This window comes from Pituophis catenifer, unplaced genomic scaffold (assembly GCF_029215685.1).
Source record: "Pituophis catenifer annectens isolate HBS135680 unplaced genomic scaffold, rPitCat1.0.hap2 SCAF_2, whole genome shotgun sequence".
NCBI lineage: Eukaryota > Metazoa > Chordata > Lepidosauria > Squamata > Colubridae > Pituophis > Pituophis catenifer.
This window is the reverse complement of record NW_027256882.1, coordinates 4,281,708-4,297,961: the sequence shown is the minus strand read 5'-3', so window position 1 is coordinate 4,297,961 and position 16,254 is coordinate 4,281,708. Positions and strand designations below refer to the sequence as shown.

General features: G+C 46.8%; 1 protein-coding gene across 2 annotated transcripts in view; it reads left to right on the top strand.

Annotated features, from left to right (window-relative positions):
• Nucleotides 1-7,832, top strand: part of LOC139311585 (zinc finger protein 665-like) — a 90,153-nt gene extending 82,321 nt beyond the window's left edge. The window contains exons 2-3 of one of the 2 annotated variants that reach the window (XM_070936049.1): nucleotides 3,042-3,168; nucleotides 5,254-7,832. In XM_070936049.1, the coding sequence (XP_070792150.1) occupies nucleotides 3,108-3,168; nucleotides 5,254-7,418 (2,226 nt within the window). In that variant the 5' untranslated portion in view covers nucleotides 3,042-3,107 and the 3' untranslated portion in view covers nucleotides 7,419-7,832. The remainder of the gene's footprint in view (nucleotides 1-3,041; nucleotides 3,169-5,253) is intronic. The other variant, XM_070936046.1, reaches the window with a different exon arrangement.
• The last annotated feature ends 8,422 nt before the right edge of the window (nucleotides 7,833-16,254 follow it).

Sequence of the window (16,254 nt, the reverse complement as noted above, 5' to 3'; positions counted from 1 at the left end):
GATTAAGTGGCTGTCTAGTCTCTTCTTAAAAACCTCCAGTGATGGAACGCCCACGATTTCTGGTGGCAAGTTGTTCCACTGGTTAATTGTCCTCCTCACTGTTAGGAAGTTTCTCTTTAATTCCAGGTTGCTTCTCTCTTAGTTTCCAACCATTGTGTCAGGCATGCCTCCGTTCAGAACCCAAGAGAGAAAACCCCCAGATCCATGTTTGGTCCTTCCCCCAAGGCTGAATGTCCAGTTCCCATCACATATGGTGTCATGTGGCACATCTTCAGGTGTTTTCGTCCATCTGGTATTCCGGGACAGTTGACCTTGACTGGGTATAAACATCTCCATTCAGCTGCGCAGTAGATCATGCGAGCGTCTCTTCCTTTTTGTTCACACAGGCTGTCTTCACTCCAGCTCACTTCCCCACCCAAATGTCAATCTCTCCCCCCCCCGCCCCCGCCATTACTATGGCAGCCAATAGCAAGCAAGTGTCAAAGAGGCTGACAAATTTATTTATTTATTTTATTATACTTATATGCCGCCCTTCTCCTGAGGGACTCAGGGTGGTTTACAGAAATTAAGACAATGGAAGCAATAAAAATAACTACATAATAATAACCCAGTGGTTTCATGTGGATGTTGAATATTTATTATTTATTTATTTAATTAATTAATTTATATACCGCCCTTCTCCCAGAAGGACTCAGGGCGGTATACAGTCAAAATAAAACACACAGATATAAAATTTAAAAAATAATTTAAGAAATATTAAATAATTTGGCCCATATCTAATTAAAATAAGACTACCCATTTTGGACATTTAAAAGTTAAAAGTTAACGATTAAAAATTTAAAAATTAGGCCAGCCCGGCTTGTTGGAATAAAAGCGTCTTGAGAGCCCGGCGGAAGGTGCGTAAGTTGGGAATCCTCCGCATCTCGGGGGGGGGCAATTTGTTCCAGAGGGCAGGAGCCCCCACAGAGAAGGCTCTCCCCCTGGGGGTCGCCAGCCGACATTGTTTGGCCGACGGCACCCGGAGGAGCCCCTCTCTGTGGGAGCGAATTGGCCGGTGGGAGGCTATTGGTAGCAGAAGGCGGTCTTGTAAATACCCAGGTCCTAAACCATGGAGTGCTCTGAAGGTGGTAACCAATACCTTGAATCGCACCCGGAGGACCACCGGAAGCCAGTGCAGCTCGCGCAGGAGAGGTGTTACATGGAAGCGCCATGATGCTCCCATAATCATCTGCGCGGCCGCATTCTGGACCAGTTGGAGCCTCCGGGTGTTCTTCAAGGGGAGCCCCATGTAGAGAGCATTACAGTAGTCCAGGCGGGAAGTGACGAGGGCATGAGTGACCGTGCGTAGGGAGTCCCGATCCAGAAAGGGATGCAACTGGCGGACCTGATAGAAAGCCCCCCCTGGCCACGGCCGTCAGAATAGAAGGGGCAAGAGCACCAAGTCTTGTGGCATCTCACAAAGGATGACCTCTTCCTCCCCCCAGTTTTGTGGCAGAGAACCACCACAAAATAGTTCTCCCAGTTCCCATGTCCAAGAAGGCTATCATAGTTGACAGCATCAAAAGATGGTGAGAGATTAAGAAGAACAAGGAAAAATACACCCATCTCCAGCTTGGTTTTCCCACAGGTCAATCTCAAGCACAACCAAGGTTGTTGCCACACGGAATCCTACCCTAAATCCTGCCTGAAACAGACCAAAATAATCTGCTTCCTCCGGGGTTCTCAGCAGCTTCAGGCTGACCACTCTCTCAACAACTTCCCTTAAAAAGTAACCTAATCCTCATATTCTGTGTCTTACTACATGTTGGGCCTGCCTCAACTTGAACCTTAAGTAAAAAGGATCCTTGACTCCATTTGTTGAGAAAGGTATCTAAGGTCACGTGAAATATAGTCGAGCAAAGCCAGAACTGAAAACCGCACACTAAAATCCCCCAAGTGTAATTCTCTCTTTCTTAGGTGCTTCCAATTGCTTACCCCTTGTCCAATCAAATTCAAAGAAGATGTTTTCGGAACGGTCACTTGAAATTCCTAGCTGTCTGACCTTGAATCTGTGTCTCTGGCAGATACAGTGAACTGTTACCCCCCACCCCCGAATTCTCCTCCCTCTCCTCTTCTCCCCAGAGTTCATGGCAGACTGGCACTTAGCGAAGTGCAAGCGTGAGGTGGCAGTTCTGACACTATAGTTCATTTTGTGATAGCCTTGATTGTTCTAAGCCATGACAGAAGTCAGCATGTATGGCAGGGGGATCAAACTTGATTTCATTGAGGGCTGCTTCAGGGTTGTGTTTGACCTCAGGGGTGGGAGGAGTGGCCAGGGTGGCCGTGGCCAGCTCAACGTCACTCAGGGGTACCTGGGGTGGCCCGAGCGCTCTGCTAGTGAAAATCTGCAGCCCTCCCAAGCTCCGTTTTCGCTGGCAGAGGGTTGCAGGAGGCCGGTCGCAGCCGAAAATGGAGCTCGGGAGGGCCATGTGCAGCCCTCCCAAGCTCCATTTTCTCTGGCAGAGGCATCGCGGGCCAGTCCTTCGCTGTTTCCAGGGCGGCCCCGCTGTCCAGATCTAAGCACCCCATGGGCCGGATCCTTGAGTTGGACACCCCTGTTCAATGGGATCATCTCATTTCTTTTCTGCCTTTTTGCAAAATGTTGCTTATCTCAAAAGGGACTAGCATTTATTTATTATTTATTTATTAATCAAATTTCTATACCGCCCTACTCCCGGAGGACTCAGGGCGGTGAACAGCCAAGATAAAATACAGATAATACAAATATTAAAAGTCCCTTAAAATTATTAAATATTTTGGCCGAAACACAGATTGAAACACCCAATTTATAAAATCAAACGAATTAAAAATTTAAAAGAGGAGAGTTAGGCCAGGCCAGCCTGCTGAAATAAAAAAGTTTTGAGAGCACGACGAAACGTGCGCAGATCCAGGATCCTCCGTATCTCATGATGGATATATAGTAATACCTAAGCTGGGCTCTTGTGTGTAAAAACGTTCTTGAGTTTCTCAGTTAAACCGGAATGTTCTTGTTTTCTTTTCAGAGTGCCGTGTCCTTCCAGGAGGTAGCAGTGTGTTTCACAAAGGAAGAGTGGGCTCTGCTGGATTCCATGCAGAAATCTCTCCATGGGGAAGTCATGATGGAAAATTCTAGAAATGTGACTTCTCTGGGTAAGGACCCTTACTTCTCTAAATTCATAGTGGAATTGAAAGCAAGTAAGAATTAATCAAGTCCCTATATAGTCATTTGTCCCTGAAAATCCCCCCCCCCCTTTTCCTTTTTTAGGATCTCATCATTTCCATCCAAGCATGCCTTTCTTTTCCTCTCAGCTAGCCCTTTGTCTTTCATATATTTGCATTTGGATCCATGTTCCTTCTCCCCCTTTTGTATTCAGTCGACATTCTCTGAAAATCCTGGTAGTCTCTATTCCCATTAATTTATTTATTACATGTATTTATATGCCGCCATTCTCCCGAAGGACTCAGGACGGCGAACACAAGTTAAGAAACAAGTACAATAAAATCATAATTTAATCCAAATAATTAATTAATAGTAAATAATAAAACCCGGAATCAGAGTCAGCCTATTTGTTTGAAAAGCCAAGTCTTCAAGTCCCGACGGAAGGAACTTGATATGATATGGTGAGCCATATAATCAGTGCAAAGTTGCCAAACAGATGATTATTGTACAAGCAGAAGATTCAGGGATGAGAATACAGACCCAACAGTCACAGAAAATACATTTTCATTCTTCTCCATCAAATTACATCAAATTCACTATTACTGATGAACATCGAAGGCCCTTTTTCACCAGAAGTTACTTTTAGATTTGCACCATAATCCCCTGCCCTCTGTTCCCCTGGAGATCTTGCAGAACATATACCATATTTTTTTGGAGTATAAGACATACTTTTTTCCCTCCTAAAAGAGGCTGAAAATTTGGGTGCCTCTTATACTCTGAATATAGCTTTTTTGAAGCTTTTTTTCAGCCCTAACGAGGCGCTAGAGATCTCCCTGCTAAGATTTTTTTCAGTGAGGCAATCGTGCTTCCTCCGACTCTCAGCTGTGAAGCTTTTTTTCAGCCCAACTCTCAGCTGTGAAGTTTTTTTTCCAGCCCTAACGAGGCGCTAGCAAGTGAAGCGATCTCCGTGGTTTGCCTGCTTTTCTCTCCAAAGATCAGTTGTGCTTTAGAAGCTGTTTTTTTCCCCAAGCAGGAGATAAAAAACAGCAAACTAATGTATTGAAGCTGACCAGACTAAGGAGCTAGTCAGATGAACATCTGATAGGCAGATTTTTTTTCCTATTTTCCTCCCCAAAAACTAAGCTGCATCTTATACTCCAGTGCGTCTTATACTCCGAAAAATATGATAACTTTATTGATGATGTACATACCTATCCAACATACATACATTGTGGTTCTAATGTCCTGAGTTTTCAAATTATGAAAAAAAAAAAACCTTTCCTGATTCTTTTGACAATAATGATGGATAAATATTTCCCCTAGCCAATTCAGATATAACAGTTTCATGTTCTATTGATTGGCTCCAGCTGGCTAAAATCTAAAATCCTAATGGTTTTAGGCAACATCTCAATCCTTTTAACTACAACATATTTTCATTACTACCTTTTTCTTCCTTCTTCTATTTTCTTTCTTTCTTTCTTCCTTCCTTCCTTCCTTCCTTCCTTCCTTCCTTCCTTCCTTCCTTCCTTCCTTCCTTCCTTCCTTTCTTTCTTTCTTTCTTTCTTTCTTGTTCATCAAATCAGTCGGAAATACTACAGCAAAGAAATAACATCCGAAATAGTTGTGTAAGCACAATTTAATACAGTGGTACCTTGGCATTCATCGTTAATTGGTTCCAGGAGGCATGATGAGTACCAAAAACGATGAGCATGAAACATTTTTTCCATGAATTAATGTAGTGAGTCATGGCAGCTGACAAGGGCAAGTTCCAGTGTGTGTTTTGAGTGCCAAACAAACAGTGAGTAGCGGGACAAAATGTTGGTGTCAAAATGCATTGAGTACCAAATTTGATGAGTTTCAGAGCAGCTGAGCACCAAGGTACCATTGTATAAGTTTTAACAATGAAGAAAGAGAATCTTGCAGATGCTGATCAACTCCCATTAGAAGTAGCTGATTTAACTAATGGAAGTTGATTTTCAGTGCCCCACCCAGTTCCTGTGTGAAAGATCTTAGAAGATTTACACTTCTTTTTTATATCTCTCTCTTTTTCTTTTCCTCACTCATTCCCCCCATAGAAGGAGATGAGCAGGAAACTGTGAATGATCAGAAACTAGATATAGCGATGTCAGAAACATTGGAGGAAGAACTGGGACAGGAGACTTCTGAATATCAGTGGAGCTCAAAGATACACGAGGAATACCACCTTCAGTATATGGGAGATAATTCACCCCCTTCCCAGTGTGCGGAAGTCCTTGAATCCTCAATTCAACAGGAAGACATGGAAAACAGAACTAACTCTTGGCTACTACATAGGACAATATTAAAAAATAACTTGGACTTAGATAATCAATGTACAACCGAGACTGAATACAACCACGACGAAGGCATAAACTCTGAATTGTCTTGCAAGCAAACCTTCCCTTCTCCTTCGTATCAAGAAATCCACATTGGGGAGAATTCCTATAAATGCACGGAGTCTGGAGAGGAGCTCAGTGAGCCCAGTAACCTTGCTTCCCGTAAAACAATACAAAAAGGCAAAAGAGCGCATAAATATCTAGAGCATGGAAAAAAGAACTTCAAGCAGAGTAGTCTGCTTAATGCCCAGACAAAGCTTCACAATGAGAAGCCCTATCAATGCAAGGAGTGTGGAAAGAGCTTCAGGAGCAGCAGTCACCTAACTTCCCATCATAGGATCCACACCGGAGAAAAACCTTACAAATGTATAGAGTGTGGAAAGAGCTTTAGGCAACGCAGTCATCTTATTTCTCACCGAAGGATCCACTCGGGTGAAAAACCATATACGTGCATAGAGTGTGGAGAGAGCTTCAGGTTGAGCAGTCAGCTGACATATCACATGTGGAACCACACGGGGGAGAAGCCATATAGTTGCGCGGAATGCGGAAAAAGTTTCAGCAATGTCAGTTCGCTCACGTGCCATAAAACTATACATACAGGAGAGAAACGATATAAATGCACAGAGTGTGGGAAAAGGTTCCGGAACAGCAGCCATCTTACTTCCCATAAAAGGATCCATACAGGGGAGAAACCATATAAATGCGCGGAGTGCGGGAAGTGCTTCAGAGACAGCTCGGCCCTGGTGTCTCATAGAACCATCCATACAGGAGAGAAGCCATACAAATGTACGGAGTGTGGAAAGAGTTTCAGCCAGGGATATTCTCTTACGACCCATCAGATGATCCATTCGGGGGAGAGGCCATACAAATGTATGCAGTGTGGAAAAAGCTTCAAATGGAATAGTCACCTTACGGCCCATCAAAGGATCCACACGGGAGAAAAACCGTATAAATGTGTGCAGTGTGGAAAGAGCTTCAAAAACAGGAGTAACCTCACCAGCCATAAAAGGATCCACACAGGAGAAAAACCGTATAAATGTACGGAGTGTGGAAAGTGTTTCAGAGGCAGCTCCGCCCTTATTTGCCATAAAACAATCCACACGGGAGAAAAACCGTATAAATGTATTGAATGCGGCAAGAGCTTCAGCAGAGGCAGTTCCCTTACTTTCCATAAAAGGATTCACACGGGAGAGAAACCCTATCAGTGTCTGGAGTGTGGAAAGAGCTTCAACCAGAGTAATTCTCTTATTTTCCATAGTAGTGTCCATACGGGGGAGAAACCATTTAAATGTACAGAGTGTGGAAAGAGCTTCAGCAAAGAAGGTTGCTTTATTTCCCATAAAAGGATCCACACGGGGGAGAAACCCTACCAATGTATGGAGTGTGGAAAGACATTCCGATTGAACAGTCAGCTGACATCTCATCAAAGGATCCACACGGGAGAAAAACCATATCACTGTACGGAGTGTGGAAAGACATTCCGATTAAGCAGTGATCTCACTTCCCACAAAAGGATCCACACAGGAGAGAAACCGTATGAATGCATGGGATGCGGAAAGAGCTTCAAGCGGAGCAGTGACCTTACTTCCCATAAAAGGATCCATACTGGAGAAAGACCATACCAGTGTACGGAGTGTGGAAAGACCTTCACAATGCGATCGTCCCTAACGTCTCACAAAAGGATCCACACAGGGGAGAAACCATTTCAGTGCACAGAGTGCGGAAAGAGCTTCCGTGAAAATGGATCTCTCACGATTCATAAGAGGATCCACACCGGAGAGAAACCGTATCAATGTATGGAGTGTGGAATGAGTTTCAGGTTACGCAGTCAGCTTGCGTCTCATAAGAGTATGCACAGGAGTTTATCCGTAGAGCCTGGATTGTAGGAGGAAAAATGGCATTGATTAGAACAGGCAAAACCAGGGGCAAAATTAACCCTCTCCACTCAGCCATAGAAGGCCCAGGAGTACAGAGATACCGAGAGGTGAGCAAAGGCTTTAGGAAGCAAAGCCCGTATGTGACAAGCCATAAAAATATCCTTAGAAACTTACTATGTTCACATAATACATTGTTCACTCAAATACATTATTATTTTTGTAACTCTGTTCCATTGCCCCACGGATTCCATATCTGACTTCACTAACCAAGGCACCCATCACATACATGCTTAATTCAATTATTTTTGACAATCGTTATGTATATTCTAGTTGGTGTAAGTGTATAAGGAGAGATTTCCTCCCTGTTTAGATTTTGCTTCTGCTGTCTGTAGTACTATAATAAATATATTCTTTGGTGGACAATGTTCTAGTTTCCCTTTTGAATAAAATCTTGGGATAGATTGTGAGAGAATCTAATCTTAGAGGGAAAAGATTCAATTATGTTTCCTGCTTGTAGTAACATGGGCGTTGAAAGTATAGGACAGTGATGGCTAACCTTTTTGTCATCGCATGCCAAAAGCGGGAACACAGTGGGGTCACACACACGTGCCCACATCCATAATTCTATGCACCCCACGTCCCTGTGCTCCCCCCGCTTTTGGCATGCGATGGCATCGTGGGCCTAGGAGATCTGTTTTTCACTCTCCCCAGGATCCAGAGTCTTCCTAGGCGCCTGGGGAGGGTGAAAACGGCCTTCCCTACCCACCCATCCCCCGAGGCCCTCCGGAGGCTGGAAACAGTGTGTTTCCTAACTTCTGGTGGGCCCAGAAGGCCTGAAAATCAGCTGGCCAGCGCACGTATGTGTGCCAAAGCTGAGTTCGCGTGCCCACTGATATGGCTCCACATGCTACCTGTGGCACTTGTGCCATAGGTTCACCATCATGGGTATAGGAACAAATATAGGAGAATATTTGTAACTTGGGGTCAAAATGATGGGTCCCTGAAGCTCTTTGAGCTTGGTTGTTTTCTTGCAAACATTTCATTATCAAACTAGGTCATCAGTGCTGGGTATAACAGCAGTTAATAGTATAGTATAGGGACAGTTATTGTTCCTCAATGAATCCATTAGGAAACAAACTAGGTTTGTAACTTTCTGGAGGAATCTAGAACTTTATTTTCATTGGACCACAATGATCTGACCATTTCAAGGGTGACCCACCGGTGTACCGAAATAAACAACTCAGTGCTTCTTTCTGGCAAAGTTATATTGATTTGAGAATTCATTAACAACCTAACTCAAGGGAGACATCATGAGATTTATAGTTTGCATGAATAGGATAGAATAACGGAGTTGAAAGGGACCTTGGAGGTCTTCTAGTCCAACCCCTTGCTTAGGCAGGAAACCCTACATCTCTTCAAATGGTTATCCAACATCTTCTTTAAAACTTCCAGTGTTGGAGAATTCACAACTTCTGGAGGCAAGTTGTTCCACTGATTAATTGTTCTCACTGTCAGGAAATTTCTCCTTACTTCTAAGTTGTTTCTCTCCTTGATTAGTTTCCACCCGTTGCTTCTTGTCCTACCCTCAGGTGCTTTGGAGAATACCTTGACTCTCTCTTCTTTGTGGCAGCCACTAAGATATTGGAAGACTGCCATCATGTCTCCCCTAGTCGTTCTCTTCATTAAACTAGACACACCCAGCTCCTGCAACCATTTTTCATAAACTGCCCACAGTGTGAAGTAAATTTAAATGGATGGATTATTTATACAGCATTATAAATAATGGTTATAAATGCAGGTTATCTGAGGGACCGTCTCCTGAATTTAATTTAATTTACTTTAAATGTAACTCTCATTTTTTGAGCTTTGTTTATTCAGCCTAGTGATTTAAATTTCACTCTTTCTTTGGCTTTGTTTATTCGGCCTAGTTGTCAAGGCTGAGGTGACAGAAACCGGCCCCGGCAGCCATTTTGTCCTCCCTCCACCTTCCTTCCCTGCCTCCCTGTCCAGTGGTGTTATCTGATTGGCCACTGCTTCTGAGTGATCGGCAGCTGTGTCGTCATGGAGACAGGCTAAGACAGAAGGAGTGGCAGAAGTCCAGCAGGGTTTTGTGAGCCGCTCAAATGGTTGGGCTCCAGGGGGCGTTCAGGGTCCTTTCTGGGGACAGGTTGCCTAAAGTCTCTGTCCCTGCCTGGAAGTCACCTGCGAGGGGACCTTGAACCCTGTTGCTCCTCTCCTTGCATTTCCCTCTGGGACAAGGGGACAGGGACTTGGGCCTCCAAGGGACACCAGGAGAAGTCAAAACTCCAGAAGAGACACCCTGAAGGCTGTCGGGGGAAGTCCATCAAGCCAAGTGCTACACCAGCCTTGGGATTATCTGGTGGTGACCTGTGCAGCAAGACAGAATTTCCCCCCTCTTCTCACATCCCTACAGAGCTGCCCGGCAGCCTTTTTCAAAACGGCTTCTGCATGTTGGAGAGAGAGTTCAGTCCTGGGATTGTCTGCAGGGCTGTTGTGAGGAATATGGAGACCCAGTTTAATCTGTGTCAGAACAGAGCTGGAAGGAACCTTGGAAGTCTTCCTAGTCCAACCCCCTGCTCATTTGAAGGTAAAGGTTCCCCTCGCACATATGTGCTAGTTGTTCCTGACTTTAGGGGGTGGTGCTCATCTCCATTTCAAAGCCGAAGAGCCAGCGCTGTCCGAAGACGTCTCTGTGGTCATGTGGCCGGCATGACTAAACGCCAAAGGCGCACGGAACGCTGTTACCTTCCCACCAAAGGTGGTCCCTATTTCTCTACTTGCATTTTTTACATGCTTTCGAACTGCTAGGTTGGCAGAAGCTGGGACAAGTAACGGGAGTTCACCCCGTTACACGGCACTAGGGATTCAAACCGCTGAACTGCCGACCTTTCGATCGACAAACTCAGCATCTTAGCCACTGAGCCACCACATCCCTTATCCCTGCTAATATAGGACACCCTATACCAGTGATGGCGAAGCTTTTAGGCATCCAGTGCCCAAACTCTGTGCATGCGCATGCCCAAACTGAAAGATGCATGCATGGGCAAATGTGCGCATGCAGACATGCACAAATCTGCGTGCGCAGATATGCATACGGATATGCACAAATGTGTGCATGCGCAGCAGAGACATGAAGACCAGGTGGCTGGCGGGAGGCAGGGCATCCCAACACTGGCAGCGCAGAAAGAGGTAAGATCTTTTTCTTTCGTGAGCTTCTGTTTCGTTGTTTGCAGAGAAACAGAAGCTCACAAAAAGAAATGCCACGGAGATCTGATCTGGGGCGACGGCACGCGTGCCAGCAGAGAGAGCTCTGCATGCCACCTCTGACACGTGTGCCATAGATTCGCCATCACGGCCCTATACCATTTCAGACAAGTGGCTGTCCAGTCTCTTTTTAAAAACCTCCGATGATGAAGCAACCATAACTTCTGGTGGCAAGCAGTTCCACTGGTTTATTGTTCTCACTGTTAGGAAGTTTCTCCTTAATTCCAGGTTGCTTCTCTCCATTAGTTTCGTGTCCTGCATTCTGGTGCTTTGAAAAATAAGGTGACCTCCCCTTCTTTGTGGCAGCCCCTCAAATATTGGAATACTGCTATTATGTCACCCCAAGTCCTTCATTTCACTAGACTAGCCAAACCCAAATCCTGGAACCGTTCTTCATCTGTTTTAGTCTCCAGGCCTTTAATTATCTTAGTTGCTCTTCTTTGCATTTTTCCTCAAGTCTCAACATCTTTTTAATAATGCAGTGACCAAAACTGGATGCAGTATTTGTTCTGCCCCAAAGAACGGGCCCCAAAGAACGCAGCACACACAAAGTCCGTTCAAACCTTAGTTTACTAAATAAACCAGTTTTTTACAACAAAGGCTGTTAATTAACTGCATTAACAAACGCCAAGAATTCAAAGAATAATACTGAAAGCTTACTGTGATTTGCAGAACGCCCAGAAGCAATTTGCAGGAAGCTGATAAGATAAGCAAGACAAGAAAGGAAGTTATGTGAAGTTGTTCCCTGCAAATTGCTTCCTCCTTAAATAGGCTAAGGGAGTGGCCAATTAGCTCCAAGCCTTACTCTCAAGGAGACCTCCTCCTGAGGAGCCACTCCTGCCTTTTGGCAGCTCTGCGCACCTGTGCATTGAGAAGAGGCTCCTCCTCTTCGTCCTCTTCACTTAAGGGAGCTTCTGAAGGCCCTGGCTGAATCCTCTGGCACCACATCTTCTCCAGCCTCCTCATTGTCCGACTCAAGTGCCAGCTGCACAGGCTGCTGGCGCAGCACCACACCCACCTCCTCGCTGTCGGAATCAGCTACTAGCTGCACAGGCCGCTGACGGGCCACAACAGTATTCCAGGTGTGACCTTACTAAGGGTTTATAAAATGGTACTAATACTTCATATGGTTAAGGCACCATGCTAGAAAGAGGGAGACCGTGAGTTCAGAGGAGCTCCGGTGGCTCAGCAGACTAATTAACATCCACTTACATCTGCTGCCTGCAATTACTGCAAGTTCAAATCTCACCAGGCTCAAGGTTGACTCAGCCTTCCATCCTTTCTAAGGTAGGTAAAATGAGGACCCAGATTATGGGGGCAATAAGGTGACTTTGTATAAAATATACAAAAGTATGAAGGCTATTGCTTGACGCATTGTAAGCCGCCCTGAGTCTCCGGAGAAGGGCAGTATATAAATCAAAATAATAAAAAAAAAAGTCCTGCCTTAGCCATGAAAGCTTGATGGACTGCTGCTCCAATATTTTGGATAAGGCAGAATTCAGAGTTTCTATTGTGACTCCTACACTCCTACATTTCATGAAGATATGCAGGAATTTATATCCAAGGCTTCGAACAAAGAGTTGGGCCAGCCGAACTGAGGCAGAGGAGCAGCAGCCTTGGAGATGGGGTTAATTTCCTCTCTGAAAATAATCAAAGCAAAAGGTTTTTTTGGGTCAAGTGCTGACTCCAGATCTCCAAATATAGACATTGCCTTGAAGCACGTCAGGCGTTGGAGGCCGAGTGTGCTGTCAAGTAAACCAAATAGAGGAGGCGGTGAGGCTAACTATGGACAATTTAGAAATAACTCGTAGAAGAAAATATTTGTAACTTAGAGCTCTGCATGTGGGGTGTGTGTGGGGGGGCGTCCTTCGTGCTCCCTGAGCTGGGTTGACTTCCTGCAGACGTTTCATTACCAAACTAGGTAACACGATCCGTGCCCTGACGCTACTGCCTTGTTTGGTAATGAAATGCCTGCATGATGTTACCTATTTTGGGATAAGGAAACATCTGCAGGAAAACAACCCAGCTCAGAGAGCCCCCAAGGAATCCACCGAGATAAACATTTCCCCCCCACCCCTCAGCAGCTCCTTTAACTCTTTGTCCGCAAGTCCCAGGAAAGGAAGGAGAGATGAAAGAAAGCCATCCCGGTTTCCTGGTTGCACAATCTGCTGAAATGCCTTTGCTGACATCCCAAGCCAAACCGTGGACGTATAAGATGGAGGGTGGGGAGGGCTGGGTCTCCATCTTTTCTGAAGATCCACACAACCTCAGGCACCCCAAGACCGCCAGTGATGTGGGAAGAATGCCCATCATCTGGGCCCCGACTTCTCCCCTCCGCCAAAGAAAGGCCCCTCTGGGGTCTGCCTGTTTCCTCTCCCCTCCCCATTTCTTTGCCTCCAGTCCCAGCTCAAGAAAAGGGGGCTCCAGCAGTACAAGACTCTTACAGCTCCTTAGACAACTTTCGAGGCTCACTTGCAGTTTCCAGGGTACCACATCCCGCCAGCAGTTCCTGCCTTCCATGAGCCCCCCCCAGACCCCCACGCAAGGGAGGGAAGAACTCCCCCAGTGTAGCCTCCGCCCTTCCTGGGTCTGCAAACAAGTGGAAGATCCCTCCCCCACCTCGTGGAAAGACAAGGGCTTTGGCTTTGCCCCATATGGGGGCTACAGACAGCCCCTCCCCCGCATGCCTACAACCTCCTCCTACTCCTCCTCCTGTGCCAACTCCAGGTTTAAGGCTAGAGAGCACCAGCCAGCCCCTTGAAAAGCAAAACTCTTGGCAAGGACCCCCTCCTACCCCCCTCCTCAAACAGAGACCCTGCCGCTCCCACATCAAAGCTGCCCCCCCCACCCCACGCAAGCTCAGTGTGGGGGGTGCAGTGGCACCTCTGGTCTTTTCCTGCAGCACCTCCGCGGGTGCCTTCCAGCGTAGCTTCCCCCGCTACCCCACCGACTCTTAAAACAAAACCCAGCATGAGCGACTGGAGGGGACGGGGGGGGGGGACGGACAAGGTGAGACCCCTAGACCAGTGGTGGGATTCAGCCGGTTCGCACCACTTTGGGAGAACCGGTTGTTAACTTTCTGAGCAGTTTGGCAAACTGGTTGTTGGAAGAAATCATTAGGTTAGAGAACCGGTTGTTTAATTACTTGAATCCCACCACTGCCCTAGACCCGTAACCCTAACAAAGAGCGATGTGGTGTACCCGCTTGTAAGACGCAGGATGCAGTCCGGACTCAGCGCATTTGGGGAGGGGGGCTGTTCAGAAAGCCGGGCGCCCCCTCTGCCTTGCTGCAAAGGAAACCCCCTCCCTTTTTGTTTCCAGGGGAGAAGACCGCTCTACCTGCAGTCCTGGGTGGGGAGGGGCTGCTGGGGGAAGCTTCCCCTCCCTTGCTTGGGGGGGGTCTGGAGACTCTTGGGGGGGCCCACTGGAGCTGCAGGGGAGTCATTTCTGGTTTGGGCACTTGGGGAGCAAGTAAAGTCTTTGGAAGGGGTGCTGGGAAGGGAGAGCCCCCCCCACTTCCTCCCTCCCCTGAACTGAGACCCTCCAGATGGGCGCCCCAGGTTCTAGTGTTACAAAGGGGGGGGGAGAGTAGGGAGGGCTCTTTTCATTGGGGGGGAGGAGGAAAGGGGAAGCAGACCGGTAAAATGCTAATTTCCTAAGCAGGAGACCCTACACCACTTCCGACAGATGGCAGTCCAGTCTCTTCTTGAAAGCTTCCAGTGATGAAGCTCCCACTTCTGAAGGCAACTTCTGTTCCATGGGTGGATTTTTTCCAGGTTGAATCTCTCCTTGATCAGTTTCCATCCATTATTCGTCTGTGGAAAATAGCTTGGTCACCTCCTCTCTGTGGCAGCCCCTCAGATATTGGAACACGGCTATCGTGTCTCCCCTGGTTCTTCTCTTCACCAGACTAGCCAGGCCCAGCTCCTACAACCATTCACATGTTTTAGCCTCCAGTCCCCTCATCATCTCGGTTGCTCTTCTCTGCACCTTCCTCAGCTTATCTGAGCTCATAGTGCACTGCAGTACCCTCCCCCAACTTGTGCAAAGCCTGTGTTGGTCTCTCCCACCCATTACAGTACCCCCTCCCCAACTCCTTACCTGGAGCCATTCTGCTTCCTGCTTAACCCACATGTCTTGAGGTTACAACCAGGACAGCCTGGATTGCTATTGCTACAATACCTGGTCATGTGATGTCAGACTTTATGACTGCATCACTTAGCAATAGCAACCCCACTGTTATGGGGCAATGTGCCCCTTGAAGAGCACCCGGAGACTTCAGCTGATCCAGAATGCGGCCGCACGGGTAGTAACGGGAGCTACATGGTGCTCCCACATAACACCCCTCCTGCATGAGCTGCACTGGCTCCCGGTGGTCTTTCGGGTGCGGTTCAAGGTGTTGGTCATCACCTTTAAAGCGCTCCATGGCATAGGACCTAGATACCTTTGAGACCGTCGGCTGCCACCAACGACCTCCCACCGACCAGTGCGTTCCCACAGAGAGGGCCTCCTCAGGGTGCCATCGGCCAAGCAATGTAGACTGGTGGCCCCCAGGGGGGGGCATTCTCTGTGGGGGCACCTGCTCTCTGGAATCAACTGCCCCCAGAGATACGAAGAATTCAAGACCTCGGTGCCTTCCACCGTGCCCTGAAGACCTTCCTTTTTCAGCAAGCCGGGCTGGCTTAATGCTTTTTAAATGTTTTTAATATGTTTCGCTATTGTTTTTTAACTTTGGGGCCAAATTTATATATTTCTTTTTAAATTGTTTTTTATTTTTATTTATTTATTTATTTATTTAATTCGATTTCTATACCGCCCTACTCCCGAAGGACTCAGGGCGGTGCACAGCCAAACAATAAAACACATCCATACAAAATTTAAAAGTAGAATAAAATCAAATTTTATTTATTTGATTTATTTAATTTTGGCTCCGACAAATTTAAAACCCCAAACTATTTAAAACCAATTTTAAAATTGAATGTATAAAATACTAAAAGATATTTAAAAATTAAAAATCTTTTATGAAAGAGGGAGAAAATTAGGCCAGGCCTGCCTGGTGAAATAATAAGGTCTTTAAAGCGCGGCAGAAGGTGCGCAGATCCGGGATCCTCCGTATCTCTGGGGGGAGCTCGTTCCACATAGTAGGTGCCCCCACAGAGAAGGCTCTCCCCCTGGGGGCCGCCAGTCGACATTGTTTGGCCGACGGCACCCGGAGGAGCCCCTCTCTATGGGAGCGTACCGGCCGGTGGGAGGCTATTGGTGGTAGTAGGCGGTCCCGCAAGTACCCAGGTCCTAAGCCATGGAGCGCTTTAAAGGTGGTAACCAAAACCTTGAAGCGCACCCGGAAGACCACCGGGAGCCAGTGCAGCTCGGGCAGGAGAGGTATTACATGGGAACGCCATGTCGCTCCCATTACCACCCGCGCGGCCGCACTCTGCGCCAGTTGGAGCCTCCGGGTGTTCCTCAAGGGGAGCCCCATGTAGAGAGTGTTGCAATAGTCCAGGCGGGAGGTGACAAGGGCATGAGTGACCGTGCGTAACGAGTCCCGATCCAGAAAGGG